Raw genomic sequence first — 20,865 nt, 5'->3', positions numbered from 1 at the left:
GGACTTTTATTTCCTGGAGTGTAGAAGAATGAGGGGAGATTTGATAGAGGCATTTAAAATTATGAGGGGGATATATACACAGAGTAAATGTAGATAGCCTTTTTCCACTGAGGGTAGGTGAGATACAAACCAGAAGAAATGGGTTAAGGGTGAAAAGAGAAATGTTTAGGGGGAAAACATGTGGAACAAGTTGCCAGCTGAAGTGGTAATGCTGGCTCAATTTTAAGATTTAAGTAGAATTTGATGGACTGGGTGCAGGACATGAGGTTAGGTAGAAAAATAGTTCAGCACAGACTAGAAGGGCCCAAGGGCCTGTTTCTGTGCTGTAGTGTTCTATGGTTCTATTGGATTTTAATAATTAATCTCTGTTGAATTTAAGATGCATTAACTGTTAATTGCCCTCAAGTTTAAATTACTTTGCAGCTCCCCCGCAAAAACTATTTCCATATAATGCCAGCTGGTTGCATGAAATAGATTTTTTAAATTTGGAGTCAAAAGTTCTGCATAGTTATATGGAAAAAAACCCTCAACATTCAAACATCACTGACTAGAAAATGCCACAAAATTCGTATTTATCAGGCCATTGCCTTTTATTTCTGATTTTTTGTAATTTCCATACAGCATGACCAAAGCACAACTCCAATCACAAGAGAAGACAATTGGAGCAGGAGTAGGCCAGGCTACAAGTCCCACCCACCAAGCCTCCAATGCCATCAAATATGATCATGGCTGATCATGTTGACCAGAATTCTTTTGTGCTAGTTTCAGTCCTTCACATCTTTCTCCGTTGTCACCTGAAATAAATCTAACGACCAGGACTCCACCTCCCTCGGAGGCAGAAGATTCAATAAATTCACCAAACGCATCTTTTTAAATAGCCATTGGATATTTAGAGCAACAAACAGGAGATTATTATTTATTCAATCTCCAGTCAACAAAAATAATTATGTGGGGTTAATTTTACTGTAAACTGTGGCACAAATTCCACAAAGCACCTGAGTATTCTAAAAAGTTTGTTTTCCCCCAGCAGCTTTAAAGCTCAAGATACAAGGGCAATGCAATAGTCACCACTTGTCATGCCGTGTGCATCTTCAACACAATTGAAGGCAAAATGTTTGCCTGAACTTTTTTTGACAAAAGATTTAATATCCATCACCTGCAACAGTCTTAGACTGTTCCTCTAAAGCAGGAGTAATTGGTCTTTTCATAGTAAAAGGCAAACCCCCCAGATATTTCTGATAGTTATGAAGCAGATCCAGTTTTAGGGTTAGGGTGTTTATAATTCTGCTTCTCCAAGTTTGAAAATACAACTTCACTGCACTCAGTCTTTTCTCTTGCATTACTTCTTGGACAAATGCAAATTACGTTATACGACTAATATTACACCTCACAAGGACACAGAACAAATAAAAAAATTATTTGTAATTTAAAAATGAGTTAAATTCAGAAGTGAGTGCAGTGAATACAAATGGCATTTCATGCTACAAAATTTGTGTATTAAAATAAATTAAATGCATTTGTCTGGTTGTTTATCGTTGCCTTATAACCCAACATACATGTAATGTCCATACACGCATCTAGAAACGAGTTCAAACAATCACAGAATTTGTACATCTTGGAAATAAATCATTTGGTAACATTATTGCAGCCTAACCCAACATAGCAAACAGGTTTGACATGTGTAAATATACTTAATGATCTCTAATGTTTATACCATGCTGTTTTTCCATCTTACTCTATATCTCTCTATATTCAGGTGATACTTTTGCTTGCCAATTTTATCAAAGCTAACTTGCTCTCATTAGCTATTCAGATCACACTCATTTGCTGGTGCAGGCACATCTTTCCAGTTCTCATTCTGTTTGCTTTCTGCCCTCAAATTCTTTCTTTCAGAATATCTTATAGGTTTACTTCACAGTTCTCAATTTATGAGGGAGTAATCAACTGCCTTTATCTTTGGCTAATAAACACCAAATTCTGTTCTCTCTACGTACTGTATGTCAATTTCATGCCATAAATATCCAACTCATGAATGAAAATGGACTCAAATATCTCATGTTTTTGACTTAAAAATTGCTTCTATCTTTTTGAACTCAATATTCAAAGTTCAATTTAAAGCATTACATTATGCTTTCCATTCACAAACCTTTAGTACCTTCCCATGACATTTTAAATATTTTTATGTATAGTTTTTTCATATGAAGAAAGTGCCCAAATGAATTAGGTTGGAGTTTACATAATCGATAGATCTGAGGCACAAAATTTATTCTTCACTTCAACTGCACCAAGTTCAATATCCCAAACTGTACCCAAGGTGTCCAGCAGTTTAAAATCTCTTCATGTACCACCAACATAACTATCAAACTTCATAGATCACAGAGACCTTGTTGGAGCTATTGTACACTTAAAAGTTTACAATTAAATTCCACTCTTTAGACAAATCAGATCTTCTCATATGAGGCCCACAATGTCAGCTACCAAATTTTCATGAATCGAAAGTACTCACTGGAAATGGAAACTCCATCCACATATTGTAAGACTCAAAGAGAATTCAGTTTTAAAAAAATAACACGATTGACTTGAATTGCCTTTTTCTTACCTGAAGATTTGCTTCCCAATGCAGCCTGCAAAAACCTGTTGGAGAAAGTATACACTGAGGAACAGAGTAGACATTCCAATCACAACAGGGAGAGAACTGCACTGTAAATCAAGCAGAAAGCTAGATTTCATCCCAGACAAAGCAGTAACAGTTTTGTTGACAAAATTTATAGTATTATCCAGCCAGTAAGCATTTGTGCATGCAAGTTAGCTGTCACTGCAATCATTGCTAATGAGATTCAAACTTACTAATGTCACCTCTACATTTATAATTCAATATTCCAACCATGTTAATAACTGATCTGCAAATCTATCATTTCTACCATCTTTTTAATAATGATTATCATTAAGATTATCAACTTTGATAAATGGATATATAGATCAGTCCGATTCATTTTAGCTTACAGTGAAGCCGCTGAATTTCAAAATAAATTTATACACAAATATTTGTATCCTCAGCAAAAAAATGGCAGTTTTGCACTGCACACTCCTGTTTTCATCAAGATATTAGTTAAAATTACTGATGCAGGCTCAGGAGTGAAGTTTTCTGTGCTTTTTTTAAAAAAAAGCTCTCCTGATGAACATTCTTGGTATTGTGGAATTAAATATGATTGAGTGATGTAACTCTTAAGTACCTTTCATAAACTCTTCACAATTATTTGCCAACACATACAAAGAGAAGCATAATATAGCAAAGTGAGGGAGAGAAAAGCAGAAACACATGACCTCAGAGTGTGATGTGTTCTTTGCTGAATGCAGTACCAAGCCATTATTTTTATAAAGTTATTAGGTATTTGATTTATAATGTGGTAACAGTGGGCAAAAGTAAATGTTGTTACTTCTTCCATATACTCTTGCTCTATTATTGATAAAATAGTGGCCCTAAACATGTGGTCAGACAAAGGCAGGTTTTTCTAGTTTCCACACATGAACAATAAAATGTCAAAATTGGGATGCTGTGGCCCAATTTTATCAACTTTTGCACAATCTCAGCTGTACCAGTATTCCACCAAATTATGTCATATTAAAACCTATTAAAGATTATGAACTCAAGGCATTTTTCTACCAGGTTCCAATTGAACATGCTGGAAAAAGAAGAGCAGGCTGGTAACATTGTTTAAAAACAAGTTCATTTTTAACAATACTGAAAACTTTACAATACATATTTCTACGTCATTAACATGACTCAACTCAACATACTTTGGTTAGTGGCCTGCTGATACCATTCCACTTAGATTACTCTAAACTTGACTATTCCAACTCTTTTTTGGAACATCTCTCTCATTCAGTCCCCTTTGAAGTTACTCAAAACTCAGCTACACTTGGCCTCTCACTTGCTGAGTTTACTCATTGACTGCTGCTCACTGACTTGGGTTTGTCCACATTGGCCAATGCCTTAATTTAAATGACCCTTTCTTGTTTAAAAAAAAGCCTTCAGCTCTCATTTCTTCCTATTGCACACCAGTAAGAAAATTGTTTTCTTCCAATTCTGTATTTAAATGTTTCATCCAATCCTGGCTGTGCCTTCATCTGCCAAGATCTTGAGTATCTCCCCTGCCAACCTATTCCCCTTTAAGATATTCCTTAATATTAATGACACTGCCCTTCAACATCACATGCATTTCTGTTAAATGTTGTTTTCTAGCATCAAAATAAATAGTTATTAATAAATGATAAATATGATGTACAAAATAAATAGTTATTGCTGGTCTCAGGTTTTCATTGGAGATTATTGCCCTTTTGCTTCACTTCTCTTCACTTCACATTACTTATTTTCTATTTTGCTTAAAAACATTTTACATTGAATTAAAGATTCAAGTTTCAAATAAAGACAAAATAGCTTGCCCCAGTGTAGGTTCTACAATCTTGAAGCCACACGTTGTTATCAGTGTGAAAAAGGCAATCACCAAAAGCTGGGCCCTCTACCCACCACTGTTTTGGGTCCCAGGATCACAAAGGTGACCAACCACAAGAAAACTTTGTACAGTTATAATTGTGTCCAAAGTGCTACTCAACAGAGTAAATATGGAAACTACAGCTGTACCTGTGCCAGACAATACAAAAATGTATTTAGCTCCAATAAACTGTATTTATCAATAAACCCCAGGGAATATTATACCTGAAAATATCCTAAAGTATTGAATTAATATTTTCAAATACATCTGAAATCTGCACTTCTTTGACACTTTTATCATTAGTATTAGGGTTAAGACATATTAAGGAGGACGACTAAAAGTTAGTTACAAAATTAGCTTTAATGGAGCATCTTTAAAGGTGAAAAGTTTAAGACCCAAGTAATTCGTGGCACAGCTGCCAATGGTGCTCAATGAAATCAAGATTCCACAAGATATCAGCAATCCAAAGCATGCAAGTTTTACAGGACATGACAGAGAAAGAGAGAGCAAAGCCAGAAGCAGTTTCTTTTTAAAAAAAAATAAGAGGGTTTGAGTCATTTTGGTCAGAGACATGCTATTACAGAAGCCAACGCAAGTTAGCTCAATGATATGTGAATGGAACTTGCTGCAAGTCTGGAAATAGGCAACAGGAGCTTTGGATGTGTTCAAATTTATGAAGGGTGGAAGATGGGCAACTGAAGAGTGTTGGGATAATCAAATTCTGATATATTGACACAATTCTTCTTGAAAGCTGAAAGCCAAACTTGTCATCAATTGTTCTGATATTCATATATCTCCCTTGCATCCCTTTAGTAATCTTGACTTTGTTTACAATCTTTCAGTCTCTTTGCAAACTGAGAGATTGACTGTTACCTGGGGTCTGTTTTGAATGTTTATAAAATCTTTCCACATTTATGAAGCAGATTTCAGACAGATTTGTTATTCATGGAGTTAATAACTGCATTAATAACAAATAGACATAGTTTGGAATCTTTAAAGAAAAGCACTTAAAATTCACTTAATCATGGGTCAATAAATCTCCTTATAACATACAATATAACTGAGCAATATTAGGCAAAGTACTCAAACCATTTCAAATCAACTCATATGTAGGTTCTATTCATGGACAAGTGTGACCATCTTGTACCCCTCTGTAAAATGACTTAATATTCTGGAAAATCAGTGTCCCTGGCCATTCAACATAGCTTTGATCTTTGACGTGAAGGTTCAGACATGGCTATTACCTCTGACATTTGTTTGAGGACATTAAGTGGATACATAACCACAGCACTTCAATTTAATCAAAGCAGTTCACACTTTAAAAAAAAAATACCCATTTAAATTTCAACTTTACAGACCAATAACTATTTTTCTGATTCCTAATATTGTGCAATGAGTTGCCGCATTCATTTCCATGTTTTTACAACTTTGCATCAAATCCAAGCAACTGAGAAATTTATGAAGAAATGTGATTGGAACATTCATTTCTAGAAATGTCCTGAGGTAAATCTTCCTGTCTGATGCAAGACTCCTAAGTTGCCAGATTAGAGTATTCGGAAAATAATATTTGATTATCCACGTGAACCAAATTTTCTATACAGAGAACAGTATTTTAAAATTATTGTTTAATGTATCTTCCAATATATACTAAGCTCTTAAGGTATTGATTTTTACATATTTCTTTTAAAATGTTCAGTTATTCTGATCTTGTACAAAATCACATTACTGGAAGGTTATTTAGAAGATTTAATATATTGGTTACATGGATGTAACTAAGTGCCCATTACATTTATACAAATGGCCAATAACAAAAGATGAAATGCAAACATCCATTGATCCTCAGTCCAAGATGAAATTAGAGAAATGATTCTTACAAATTATTCTTACCCCAACTGATTTATTCTCTTACCACTCAAGAATAAGACTGATGCAACTATTATAATATAAATGGTCTTTGCTTACTTTCCACACACATTTTGTTTGCATCTCTCTCTGACTCTTGGGCCATCTTTCCCCATGCTTTACACACTTATTGACTATTAACAGTTTATTGCCAGATAATATATGCAGCGATTCAAAGATGATCTTCACAATTAAACAGCAGAGATTTACCTTCCCTGAAAACATATTGTTGCTCTTAGTTTAACCTACACTCTTGATGGTCTCTAACATTATGCAGCAAAGCATAATGTGCAAAACTGAGCAATTAACCCATAGAGGAACTATACATGATCAGGAATAAATACTTCATCATTAGGCATATCAAGGAGGAGACATTAAGATTTAATTCCCATTATTTCTTTACTTTTTTGAAACTTTACCAAATTATATTATTTTTACATGACAGAATAATTTTCCCTTACTACGAATATACCAAAATAGAGTATTTTTGTTATGATAGTAAACTATTTTCCAATTGTAAATTTGAGAAATAGGCACCCAACTCGAAAAGTGCAAGCATACAATGGGCACTTTATTCAGATTATATATAAATCCAAGCACAGACACAAAACTGGATAGTTCCAGAAAAGGAAAAAAAAAGTCATCAAGAGGTTTCTGCTGACACAAGATTAAACTTAGTGATTAGTAATTTTACTGCAAGGTGACCAAACAGGAAGAAGTTTCTCTGACAGGAATTGATGGAAAACAAAATGAAAATTAAACCAACAAATCTAATTTGAATTGTTCATTGAACAGATTTTTTGCATTAATTCATGAAGTTTATTACAATGTAAAAATTCACATCACAGGACACCAATTTGACTTATTGCACCCAAGCTGGAGTTCTCTTCTGCAGCACCTAATTTGAAGCTCTGAAGGAGATTCAAGTACTCACCCAACAATCTTTAGAATGTTCTTGTGAAGTAGAAGGTTCCAGAACCCCATCTCTAAAATCTTATTTTCAGGAATGTTTTGTGATCTCAACGTAATTGTAAACCTATATCCCTCAATTATCAATTATTGTCAAAAGATATGGGTCATTTAATATTAATGCCCACATTTTCTAATCTTGTACATGGATTAAATCTTCAGCATTCTCTAATCGAAAAAGAAACAAACTCAACATAACCAATCTTTTTTCAAAACCAGTTTCCCAACCCTGACAATATCCTCAAACCTCCTCTTCAATTTCCCATGTCACTATATCCTTCTTGTAACTTCAAGGCTTAAATGACACTGTTTTCTAGCTCTGCCCTAGCCATTTTTATTTGCATTGTACAGCCTCTCTGGTCTTTTATTCTGAGCCTTATTAAACAATAGGAAGCATCCTCAATGTTTGGAAACATCGTACTTTACAAGCTTGAATACCTTCAGTGTATGTGAACTTTATAATCCCTCTGTTCAAGGAAACTTCTCAGTATTCAACAATATTTTGCTTATTATTTGCTTTCATTTCCATCCTCAAAACCTATTCACTCACACTTCACTGGATTGGGCTGTTCTCGTGCCAACTTCTATCACCATCTTGTCGTCTAAAGCTTTCTCTTTTTGTCCAATAAGCTACAATGATACTGGGATGCAATGAATGAGGTGAAAGACCTTTCATCTCTCTAATTTTAATTTGAATTGAAAATAAACTAGATATTATGTACCTACTATCCAAATTTACAATCCAAGATCAGAGTGCTTGGATTCCACTTGTTCACCCATTTTTAAGGCACACTAAAGAGACCATCTGTCTTTTAGTGCACTGTGAAATTTGGAAAACTCAGAGGTGAAGACAAACAAACAAAATTGAAGTTTAAAAAGAAAAGACAATGAAAAATATTGCTGCTGTGGAAGACAACTGCACTTATTAGATTCCAATGTTCCAGAAAATCTTGTTCAAATCTTCCTTTGGCAAAACCTCCCTCTTACCGGTGTCCGAGTCTTTCTGGTCACCAATGTTAATCCCGATCGTAAAAGGCAGCTTCCGCTTTGATGCTTTCTCCTTCACCTCTTTCCCTCCATAACTTCTGTCCAACTTTGGAGTCTTGTTACATGAGATTTTTTCCTTATCCTGGATTGGATAGGGATGCATAGCTCAAAAGCAATTTTATTCATGTTACATAAATTATACAACATTGAAACTATACATCCCTGAAGCTCGATAAACAAATTTCATGATTATAGAATTTAAAAGAACCACACCTCAAGACTTTTGTCCTTTATCTTGTATTCTCTTAAGCCCATCACAAAGCAATTAATCCTAATGCAATCATGAAAAACATCCTACTAAAACAAATACAAGTTTCCTCTTATAAATTAACAAACTAAGTTGAAGTCCTTAATTGGGAAAAGGCAAATTTTGATAACATTAGGCAGGATTTTGCAAAGATTGATTATTTTCCAGGCTCTTGACATTAACTTTAATTGTTATTATTTAGTAAACTTATTTTTGCAAATGATATTTCTCCAACAGACGTAAATCATGAAAATCTGAGACACCATGGTTGAAGTAAGAACACAAAATGCTGGAGAAACAGTATCCTTTATGTAGGTAGCAAAGGTGAAAATACCTAACTGACATTTTGGGTATCAAGGTATAAATTTCCAGTCTTTTCAGTTCTCCCCTCCCTTCCCCACCTAACCATCCTTCTTCCTTCCCCTGATTGCTTTTGTCCCCTCCCTCCTTTCTCCATCTATCGTCTCCTGCCTTTACCATCCCCCCATCTTTTGATCGGATGCCTGCTGCCATTCTCTCATATCTTGATGAAGGGCTCGTCCAAAACATAGGTTATGTACATTTTCCTTTGCTACATAAAGGACACTTTGACCAGCTGAGGTTCTCCAGCATTTTGTGTTTTTACTTTCTCCACAGACATTTCTTTGAATTAAACTATTTTTTTTTGCCCAAATGACCTGATCTTTAACTTCTTGCAGTCAAAAACCCTCCTCACTGCCAAAAATGCAGCTTTTTTTTGTATTATACACAAGCTTCTTATCACTGCCCTTGATTTTAAGGTTCGAATTATGAATATACAGCAAAACCTCTGGTATCTTGCCCAATGGGGATTGGGAGATGCCGGATAAATGAATCTAATGACTGTTTGAGATTGAGTGGCGTATGATTGATGAACTAATGGCGAGGCGTGCCAATTTGATGTCTGTATTCTTTAATCTATTTATTTTCTGCATGGTTGCTTGAATTCTGGATAACAGGGGAATTACTGAATTACAAAAGCTATTGGCCAAGTGCTGAGCCCCATGAAATCCCATTGCTGACATCCTTCCAGTCATAAAAACATTTGTCAACCATTATCCTTGTTTTTGTTACTGAGTTCTTTTTAGCTACTCTCCATTGGACCCAATGAGTCTTTATTTTATTGACTTCTCTGCCATTTGGAGGACCTTTCAAGTCTTACTAAAGCATTTCAAGATAATATAAAATGCATTACTCTCATCCACCCTTCTTTTATCACATCAACAAATTAAAACGTTAATCATTTTTTTTCCTTAATAAAACCATGCTGTCTGTCTGATTAGTCTGTGGTTCTCCAAATTGAAGGTTTATACAAGTCCTTTTGATAGCTTGAATAATTTGAAAACCATCAAAATTAAACTTCCTGTCTCTCACACACCTTATCTTTTTTATAAATGGTGGTCTGAAGACTTTTCCACTGTTATTCAAATGAAATAGACTTTGCAGTGGGATGTGTCAGCAAATGGGGAAGGTAATGTTCTAGTGCAATAAAAGGTTCTGGATGCTTTTGCAAGTTTCAAAAGCTGGATACATTTCAAGATTTACCTCATGATCCCATGAAGAGATTTTTTTTAAATTGTTACTGGCCTTGAGTTACTACTCTATTGGAAGACAATAAATATGTCTCTGGTTTGAATGTGACCCTGGAGAAATGATTGAGATATATATTTTAAAAATTGAAATATATAGGTAGAATAGATGTCAAAAAAACTTTTTTCCTCCCAATATCAGAAGTAAGCCATAGATTTACTTAAAAGATTTAGAAGGGCTTGAGAAAGATTTTGTTCAACCAGAGATTAGTGGGGTGGGGAGGAAGAGATGGCTAGATAAGAATTAGAATAGAAGGCAATCGGCTAAATGCTGGAAGATGGGTTTAAACATGGATCAATGCCCACTGGTTAGCATCAACATGATGGGTCAAAAGGTACATTTCAATGTCGTATGGACTGTATGGCTTGTTTTGGTGCTGTATGCCTACATGAGCAGACCTGCAGTCTTCCAGCACCACTTCTATAGCCAGAGAGCATTTCAATTTATTTTAATAGATGGGATAAATTTTATCAGACCTGGTAATTTTAACAATGTAATTTTTTTGTAGCCTACCCTGAACAAAAATGTTATGATTTTAAAACCAAAAAACATTCCACTTTGTAACAGATGAAAAATAACACAACACTTTTGCTGCTCAATAGATTCTATGCTCTGATCTACCTTTATGCCATTCAGTATTGTAATCACTTCCAATAGGACAGTTAATGGAACCACGATTTTACTCTCCCAGATGTTAATAAAAAAAACTAAAAGAAAAATAACTTCTTATTCTTTGGGGTTTCTGCACTCTAACCTTCTTCCCTGATTGCTTTTCCACCATATCGATGTTGAATGGGTAGTCTTCAGATAGTGGTGTTTTAGAACAGCCACCCTTGGGCATCGTTCCTCCTTCCCTCGTTTGTCACCTCATTCAAGCATCTATTGCATCATCGTCAACAGTCTATGGCAAACAAAATACAAATCAAAGCATCTAATTTCAACCTCCATGTAACTTTCCAGCCAACATGTAAATTATTGTATTTAAATACTAATTTTAAAAGATTAAAGTTAAAAAAATCAATCAGATAAAAAAAGCATAAGGAGGCTTAACCACATTTTACTTCATAGTTGTATAATTAAATTACACCTAGTTTTGACACAAGGTGTTCATTGCTGTGTAAATATTTCAGATGGTAACTGTTTACATTTGTGGCAATGAACTGATTTAGCCTAGATTGCATTTCTCATCAAAAAATAAAGTACCCAGTACTATTGCATGAGGTTAGTAAAAACAAAAATGATGGAGGAACTCAGCAGATCCCTCTGCGTCCACAGGAAGCAAAGATATACAACCAGAGTTTCAGGCCTGAGCCACTCGACAAGGTATGAACAAAAGGCAGCCAGGTGCCTGAATGGAACTGGCGAGGAGGGAAGAGTGGGCAGAGGGATGCATACAGACCAACAGACAAAAGGTGTTAATTGGACATGGATAGAACAGAAAAGTGAGAATTGATTGGGGAGGGGGTGGCTCTGTGAATGCAGAGCTGGGGGAAGGAGACAGAAGGAAAATGAAAGAGAGAGACAGCAAGAGGAAAGGAGAAATAGAAGGGAAAAGACCAGGGTGGGGGGAGGGGAGGGGGAGAGGTTGACAGAAACTAGAGAAGTCGATATTCATACAATATGAATGGAAGATGCCCAGACAGAAGACTAGGTGCTGTTCCTTCAATTTGTGGGTAGTTTCAGTCTTGACAGTGCATGAGACAATGGACAGACATGGGAATAGATGGGCAATTGAAATGGGTTGTCTGTGTGAGATCCCCACAAATGCAGTGCACAGACGCAAGATACTGAACTAAGCAATCTCCCAGTCTGCGTCCAGGCTCTCCAACATGGAGGAGACCACAACAGGAGCACCAAATGCCCCCTGGAGATTCACAAGTGTTGCTTCACTTAGAATAGAGGTCTCCAAAGTGGTCGATATCAATCCCCAGGGGTCGATGAATCTCAGGGGAGTCAAAAAGGGTCCACAAAACTGGGAAGCGGGGGGGTGGGTTGATTTAATATAGCACCTATGGCAGTGCCAGCCAAGCACTTACGAGAGTGGAGCCACGTTGTATTTGGCTTCAGCCTACGCTGTAGTTGAGAGGAAACAGGAGGTTGAAAAGAGGTATGAAGTACATCCAGCGCTGCCTCACCTTCCCCAGTCCAGCACAGCTACCATCCCCTTTCCCACAGTCTAGCGCCACTGCCCATCCAGTGCTGTGATTCCATGCCTGGGGGGTCAATGAGGTACCATGTCATCCCTGAAGAGGTCGAAGTTTGGGGACCCCTGACTTAGAGGACAGTTTGCAGTCCTGAGTGGCTGTGAAGGAGGAGGTATGGGCGCAAGTGTAGCACTTCCTACGGTCACAGGGGAAAGTGGAAAAGGGGCAATTGGTGGGGAAGGAGGGGTGGACTAGGTAGTATAGGTCAAAGAGGTGACCATGTTAGGATTCTTGTCTTTGTTGTGCATAGGGGCCAGGGCGGTAATGGAGGATAAGCGTGAGGGCCGAAGCCACCCTGTATAGTATAGAGAGGAAGCCACGACTTTTGTAATTTATGGTCATCAGGAGTTCACATGATTTCCTTCATTCAATCCCCAAAATACTAAGAACAGACCTGCTTCACATCCTTTTCGTCAGATACAGTGATGGATATAAATAATCTAGCTTCATGCAAAATTGAAACAATTAAATGGATCATTTTTTTAATTTGAGAAATGATTCACCAATTTTCATGCCCACTGCCCAAGGGCACGGACCCAATACCTGAAGCGATTTTATGCACAAAGTGGAAGCTGCGACTGAGAGTAGCAACGTCAAGATCCCTTTTTTTCATCGTGATGTTTTTGTTTCCACGTCTCTTACAAATTGGGGCAAGAGTTTAGAAAGGAAAACAATGAGTAACTGCTTTGTGAAAAGTATCTTAAATATAGCGGATTTCATAAATGGCAGGGAAATGTTATTCTTTTGTTGGTGTTATAAATACAGAACCCGAGGGACCCGTAACACAGACTTCATAACCCAGTGGATCATTCTGGATCCATCCCATTAAGTTAATATGTTTATGGGACAATCACACAGCATAACGTCGCCTAAAATAAGCACAATCTCACTTTCATACATGTAGATTGCAGGCTGCAAAAACCTGATTCAGACCAAGATGACAATCGGTCCCTGAGGCATTTGAGAGGTTGGTAGATAACAATTTAGGCACACTGCCATGGCAATGTCGATAGTTTCTGACATTTATGGAATTGGTCTCCAATAATTGGGGGCATTTTAAAACAAGTGTCTTTGATTTTTTTTAAAAAACTATTTATAATTTTAAAGCATGCGTACAGTTTAAAAAAAAAGTCTTATTTAAAAACAATTTTAAAAAAATAGAAACCTTTTACTTTCACTTACCTTTATTTATGGGGAAGTTTCCTATACCTGCTAATTATAGTATAGCCAGCCCATCATTTCATCATGAATATGGGCCACAATGAAGCTAAATAACAGACTCTGTGGTCGAGAGGAAGGTCAGATATTTTTGTACTTGACCTCCAGATTACCTTGAGCTTCCAAGGCTATCTGCAAATTCTGAGACCCGCTGAGCCAAAGACGACAGATAACAACTGATGTGCTGCGGAACCAATAGGCCAATGCTGAACTTTACCACATCACTGTCCTAACACTGAATTAGCTTTCAATGCCTTCAAAGACCCAAATATTTTTGGCCATGCTGGATGCCTGCATTGCTGAGGTCACAGTTACTCTTTTATTAATACAAGATGCACCTGACACCAGAAGCTTGTAGACAGTGTTTGAGTATGGAAAGGCAGGTGATAGAGAAGGGAGTTGTTCTGTACGAAGATGGAGGGGAGATGATAGAAAAAGAACATAATAGAGTTGTTTGTAAAGATGGGGGAAAACAGAGTGAGGTGGGAAATCTCTGAAATGCATATATTTTAATGCTAGGAGCATTGAAAGGAAGGTCAATGAGCTGAGGGGATGGATTGACACTTGTCAGTATGGCGTGATAGCGATTAGTGAAACATGATTGCAGGAGGGATGGGATTGGCAGCTAACTATTCCTGGATTTCGTTGGTTCAGATGTGATAGAATCAGAGGGGCAAGAGGGGACAGTGTTACATTGCTTGTCAGATAAAATATTACAGGGGTGCTTATGCAGGATAGAGGGCTCATCAAGGGAGGCTATTTGGGTGGAAATGATGAAATGGGAAGGGGTAGTTACACATAGGGGTGCATTATAGACCACCTAATGGGGAAACCAAACTAGAGGAGCAAATTTGTAGGGAGATAGCAGATATTTATAATAAGCACAGGGCTGTGATTGTGGAAGATTTTAATTTGAGAGGTTGATAGATAACAATTTAGGTGCTGGATCCCACAGCACACTGCCATAGCAATGTCAATAGTTTCTGACATTTATGGAATTGGTCTCCAATAATTGGGGGGATTTTAAAACAAGTGTCCTTGATTTTAAAAAAAACATTTACAAATTTAAAGCATGCGAACAGTTAAAAAAAAAGTTAGTAAACCTTTTACTTTCACTTACCTTTATTTATGTAATTATGGAAAGGGATAAGTCAGGGCTTAGGGTTGAGGTTTTCGAATGAGGTAAAGCTAGATTTGAGGAGATGCGAAAGGATTTACGAGGAGTGGATTTGGACTATTTGTTTTATGGGCAGGATGTAATAGAGAAATGGAGGTCTTTTCAAGATGAGATTTTGAGGGTACAAATCTTTACGCTCCCGTTAGGTTAAAAGGCAGGGTCAAAAGTTTGAGAGAGCCGTGGCTTTCAAGGGATATTGGAAAATTGGTTTGAAAAAAAGAGGGAGACCTACAATAAATATACACAAGGAAAAAAGGAGATATTCAAGAATACATTGAATGTAAAAATCTTAAGAAATTAGAAAAGCTAAAAGAAGGTATGACGTGGCTATAGCAAGCAGAGTGAAAATAAATTCAAAAGGTTTCTACAAATATGTTAATAGCAAAAGGAGAGCGAGGGATAAAGTTGGTCCCTTACAGAATCAGAGCGGACAACTGCATGTGGAGCCAAAAGAGATGGGGAGGAGATCTCGAACAATTTCTTTTCTTTGGATATTGAATTGTGTGGGGGAAAAGGATGCAGAGGGAAATATGGAGACTATAGTGATTAAGAAAGAGGAAGTAGTGGAGCTTTTGAAGCATATTTAAGGTGGACAAGTCTTCTGGTCCCAACAGGATTTTCCCCAGGACCTTGAGAGAAGTTAGTGAGGAAATAGTAGAGGCTCGGACAGTGGTTTTTCAAATGTCATTAGAGATGGGTATAGTGCCGGAGGGTTGGCATATTGCATGTATGGTTCCTTTCTTTAAAAAGGGTTTGAGGAGCAAGCCTAGCAATTTACTGGCCTCTAAGTTTGATGTCTGTGGTAGGTAAATTAATGGAAAGTGTTCTTAGAGATAGTATATATCAGTATCTGGAGAGACAGGATCTGATCAGGAACACTCAACATGGATTTGTGCGTGGAAGGTCATGATTGACCAATGTTCTTGATTTTTTGAAGAGGTGACTAGGAATGTTGATGAGGGTAGAGCAGTGGATGTTGTCTGTACAGACTTCAGTAAGGCCTTCGATAAAGTTCCGTATGGAAGGTTCAGTCATTAGGTATTAATTTTGAGATAGTCAAATGGATTCAACAGTGGCTTGAAGGGAGATGCCAGAGAGTCGTAGTGGGTAACTGTTTGTCAGGCTGGAGGCTAGTGATAAGCGGTGTGCCTCAGGGATCTGTATTGGGCCCTTTGGTGTTTGTCATATACATTAATGATCTGGATGATGAGGTGGTAAATTGGATTAGTAAATATGCAGGTGATACTAAAATAGGTGGAATTATGGATAATGAAGAAGGTTTTCAAAGATTGCAGACAGTTTTGGATGGCTTAGAAGGGTGGGCTGAGAGATGGCAGATTGAGTTTAATGCTGAGAAGTGTGAAGTGCTTCATTTTGGTAGGAATAATCAAAACAGGACAAACGTAGTAAATGGGAGGGCATTGGGGAATGCAGTGGAGCAGAAAGATCTAGGAATAATGGTGCACGGTTACCTGAAGGTAGAATCTCATGTGGATAGGGTGGTGAAGAAGGCTCTTAGTATGCTAGCCTTTATAAATCAAAGCAAAGAATACAGGAATTGGGAAGTGATGTGTAGACTGTTCCAAGGCATTGGTGAGGCCAAATTTAGAGTACTATGTGCAGTTCTGGTCACTGAATTATAGGAAGGATATCAAGAAGGTACAGAGAGTGCAGAGAAGATTTATGAAAATCTTGATTACAAAATTGATGAAAATCAAGATTGCAAAGAAAGATTGAGGATATTAGATCTTTATTCTTTGGAGCCTAGAAGGTTGAGAGGGGATTTGATAGAGGTATTTAAGGTTATGAGAGGGATAGATAGAGTTGATGTGGATAGGCTTTTTCCATTGAGAGTAGGAGAGATTGAAACAAGACATCATTAGTTAAGAGTTATGAGGCAAAAGTTTAGAGCAACATGAGAGGGAACTTCTAAACTCAGAGTGGTGGCTGTGTGGAATGAGCTTCTGTGAGAGGTAGTGGCAGCAGGGTCAATTTTATCATTTAAGGAAAAATTGGATAGGTATATGGATGGGAGGCGAATGGAGGGTTATAGGCAGGATGCAGGTAGATGGGACTAGAGGAGAGTACTTTGTTCAGTGTGGACTAGAAGGGCCAAAATGGCTCATTTCCGTGCTGTAATTCTTATATGGGTATATGGTCTTTCACATTCTCAATACTAATGTAAATATACCACCGTGGTTGTTATCCACAGTAGAAAACACAGCACTGAATTCTTCTAACCAAACTATTCTGAGCGATTTTAATTAAACATTTGCCCCTCTGGTCGGAGAGGATGTAAATAGAGGAAAGTGAAATTGCTGAATGTTAAAAGTTCACTTGCAAAGATGTTGTAATGTTTATAATGCAGAGGGCGCTATTAACAAGCAAAAAAACTAATTTCTTCAGCTGGCTAAATGTTTCAGTACAACCAGAATAATAGGTTGTAAAGATTTACGCCAGTTTATAGCTCAACTTCTGTACAAATGCCTGCCTAAAGTTCAGCTAACTGAATAAATCCAATGCTTTCAGATGAAAATTTAAAAAAAACTAAATACACAAGTGTTAGATTAAAATTCAACAACCAAAAGTGGCAGTCCACCACCAAATTCACAGAAACACGACTTGAGTATCCATGGACAGAATGAGTGCTTAGCTCAGAACAGGAGGAGCATGAAAGACAGAAAGTACTATTTGGTACCAAGTAGAAAATGAATAAAGAGCAAGAAAAATGTGTCCAATCCGAGGGTGGACATGAGTGTAAAGGTAAAAGGAAGAACAAAAAGAGGCATAATTTTAATAAGGGTAGAACACGTCTAATCCAACAATAAGCAAAAGCAAGGATATGCAAGGAAAAGATTAGCAAAAGCTAATGCAGGCCTTTAAAGACAGGAAAAATATTATAAGGAAATGGTCAAATTAAATGAAATGTTTTCACCCACATACAAAGAAGTGACAGAAATGAGAAAGAATCAGGACTTAAGTGAATGAAGAGTTAAAAGAAATTAGCATTTCTTAAATTATTATTGGACAAATAAATGGAGCTGAAAGATGATAAACCCGAAGGACTTGATGACCTGCACCATGTCTTTGAAAGATGTATACATGAAGATCTTGGATTCACTAATTATCATGCAAATTCTAAAGATTCTAGAAGGGGATCCCATGATTGAAACAGAAACAAATGTAACCCAATAACTTAAAGTGTGTGGTGGAATTTAGGGAACTATAAATAAATTGCAGATGTAGCAAGCAATTCAGAAAGCATGGAGACTCGACTACAAGAGTTATGATATCTTACGGAGACAAGAAATGTCACACGAATGCCTGGTTTCCCCACCTACTTGAGACAGAGCAAATATAACAAAAGTTGATTAAATTCCCAGGTATCAATGCACACCTACTTGCACTCTGGACCCCTGGCTTCTATTCTAGTCTATCAAATAAACCAGATGGATTTCCAAACAACAGGATACTAGATATTGGAATTTTACTGGACATCATTAAATGCTGGAATTTTACAACATCAGCTCCCATGGTAAATTTCCCATACTCTTGAAATTCCAGCTGATATTTTAGTATTTAAATGAATTTCAGGTTTAAAAATTAGCTATTCTGCATAAGATGAGAATGTGAATTACAGTTAAAGTTCCAACTCGAATACCTGTATTAGTTGGAGGGCAGAAATAAGGGGCAGACTGAATGCACAGAGCTGAAATAAGGAGGAGTTGTAAAAAGAGCAAGTGAGCAGAGTATGATAAACAAACGATAACTTTTGGCTGATCCTGATTCATTTAGAATCTGCAGATTTTCCTCTCCAATGTTAGAAGTACTTATGATTTTTATACTTGTACTGGAGCAACTAATTTTGCATCAGGCTGCTCTATTTTTCTTAAAAGCTCGTTGGATTTATCACGATGTTGAATCCAAGCCTGGTACAACCTATAATGCTGCTACTCTCATCTCACTGGAAGGGCCATTCCCATAGCAACAAGCTGGCTTGCTCAGGCATGTGCAGCTGTGTCTCATTTATGGAAAATGTCACCATCGTTCAGTGTTTTTGATACAAACATTTGGAAATATATTGCACTGACTCCATTATAAATGAGGTTTACATTTTTAATTGCTATACAATAACTTATCACATTAGTACCAATAATTTTCAAGTTTTGTTATTTTTTAAAACATTATGCTTCAATTCTGCATTGCACATTGAACTATTTAAATGGAATAGAAAAGTGCATGACATTCTTTTCCATCACAACCTACATTTGGAAGGACAATGAATTACAATTCTGTTCAAGTCTTGAATGTAACATTGGTTTTAGCATTTCATTTATAATTTAGATATACAGCACTCTTCTGGTTCATGAGCCCACGCCGTCCAATTGCACCCATACACTTAATTAACAAAGCAATCCCCTACGTCTTTGTTACATGGGAGGAAACAAAAGAACCCAGAGAAAACCCATGTGGTTACGGGGAGAATGTATAGACTCCTTATGACAGCACCAGATTCAAACCTGGATCACTGGTGCTGTAATTGTGTTATGCTGACCACTCCACTAACCATGCCATTCATATTTTCTGGAATTATTTTGCTGCTTTCAGTAATTTTCAGATCGAGGTCACATTAGCATAATTTACCTTCCTACAATCTGGTTACATCTGGGCCACACTGAAATGGTGCAGTGTATTACATTCTCAACAATGTATACCTCTTTTCTGAGAATTCTTGTTCTCAGATCTATGTTGATGTTCCCATTTAGATCTTTTCATGCTTTCCCAATCTGCCTTGACAGGTACCTAAGCCTTTCCATCACATTTAAGATTCTCAATCACCACAGTTCATCTTCCAGTAATTTACTGCTTTACAAACACTTAATTATTTTAGTTCATTTATTTTCTGGCATGTTCAGATTCTCTCAAACCATGACCATTTGTCAACAATTCCTTGTGATCGACAACAAAATCTCCATGCTGTTGATGGCATACACTGGAATGTACCATTACTTGGCAATTTTACCGATTGAATTGATGCACAGCAATCCCAGCATTCCATCCCCTCAACTTTTGCCTTGTACTTTTGCAATTTACTTTTGGTCAAAGGCCCATTCCTGCCCCTTTTACTGCCCCCATATGGCACACTCTTAGAATGTAAAAGGAAACCCAGGTGGAAGAACATACAAAATCCATACTTATAGCATCAGAAATCAGGATTGAACTCTGGTGCCTGGAACACTAAATTACTGTGCCACAAACTGACATTCTATTCTCCAAATAAATTGAACATCTGGTAAGTTACCACCTCCAAGGCCCATTCAGAAGCAGCCACCACTCAGGAAACAGGGCAAACAGGTGAGACTGAAACAGAACAGTTTCAAGTCCCCCCCCCCAATTTTTTTGCATACTCCTGACAATTGTCCAATCTATTGGAAATAAGCCAACTTACCTTTCCAAGAGAGGTGTGCTGTGTGCTCTCCACCTTCCACCCTTGACTGTGCTGTTCAACCAGAGTGTTTTTCACTCCAGGGCATCTTCAGGATAAGCTAAAGACGAACGTGGCCTCTTCCTCAATGCGTGGTACTCAGACGTAGCAGTCTTGGTGAATTTGTGTATCCAGTCCTGGAATATCTCATACCATCCATGAGAATTTACATCAACCACACTATTAGTTGCCTACATGCCACTCCAGGTACACACTGAGATAGCACTGAATGGACTATTGAATGAAACAAAACACTGCAAAGCAAACAGGGACTTGAACCACTCCATCCTCAAGAGCACGTAACCAAAATTCCTCCAAAAAAAAAAAAACACTTGCCCCACTGAAGGCCCCTACATCCTCCACCACTGTCATACATCCAAAGTTGCCTGCTGCTCAGTTCCACAACCTCACCTTGAAAAAAAAAATCAGACCACCAATCAATGCTCCCCTACGATCTACAAGCAAAAGTTGAGACACAAGAACTCCATAGGAAAAGTTATGCATTACAGGACTGA

General features: G+C 37.3%; 1 protein-coding gene across 3 annotated transcripts in view; it reads right to left on the bottom strand.

Annotated features, from left to right (window-relative positions):
• The window catches only part of ankrd11 (ankyrin repeat domain 11), a 105,286-nt gene that overhangs the window by 42,666 nt on the left and 41,755 nt on the right, over positions 1–20,865 (bottom strand). For all 3 annotated transcript variants that reach the window (XM_069901880.1, XM_069901881.1, XM_069901882.1), the window contains 2 exons: positions 11,021–11,167; positions 8,352–8,493 (listed from right to left, as the gene is read on the bottom strand). In XM_069901880.1, coding sequence (XP_069757981.1) covers positions 8,352–8,493; positions 11,021–11,107 — 229 coding nt within the window. In that variant the 5' untranslated portion in view covers positions 11,108–11,167. The remainder of the gene's footprint in view (positions 1–8,351; positions 8,494–11,020; positions 11,168–20,865) is intronic.

This window comes from Narcine bancroftii, chromosome 10 (genome assembly GCF_036971445.1).
Source record: "Narcine bancroftii isolate sNarBan1 chromosome 10, sNarBan1.hap1, whole genome shotgun sequence".
NCBI lineage: Eukaryota > Metazoa > Chordata > Chondrichthyes > Torpediniformes > Narcinidae > Narcine > Narcine bancroftii.
The sequence above is the reverse complement of the archived record's forward strand: the minus strand, read 5'-3'. Positions and strand labels throughout refer to the sequence as shown.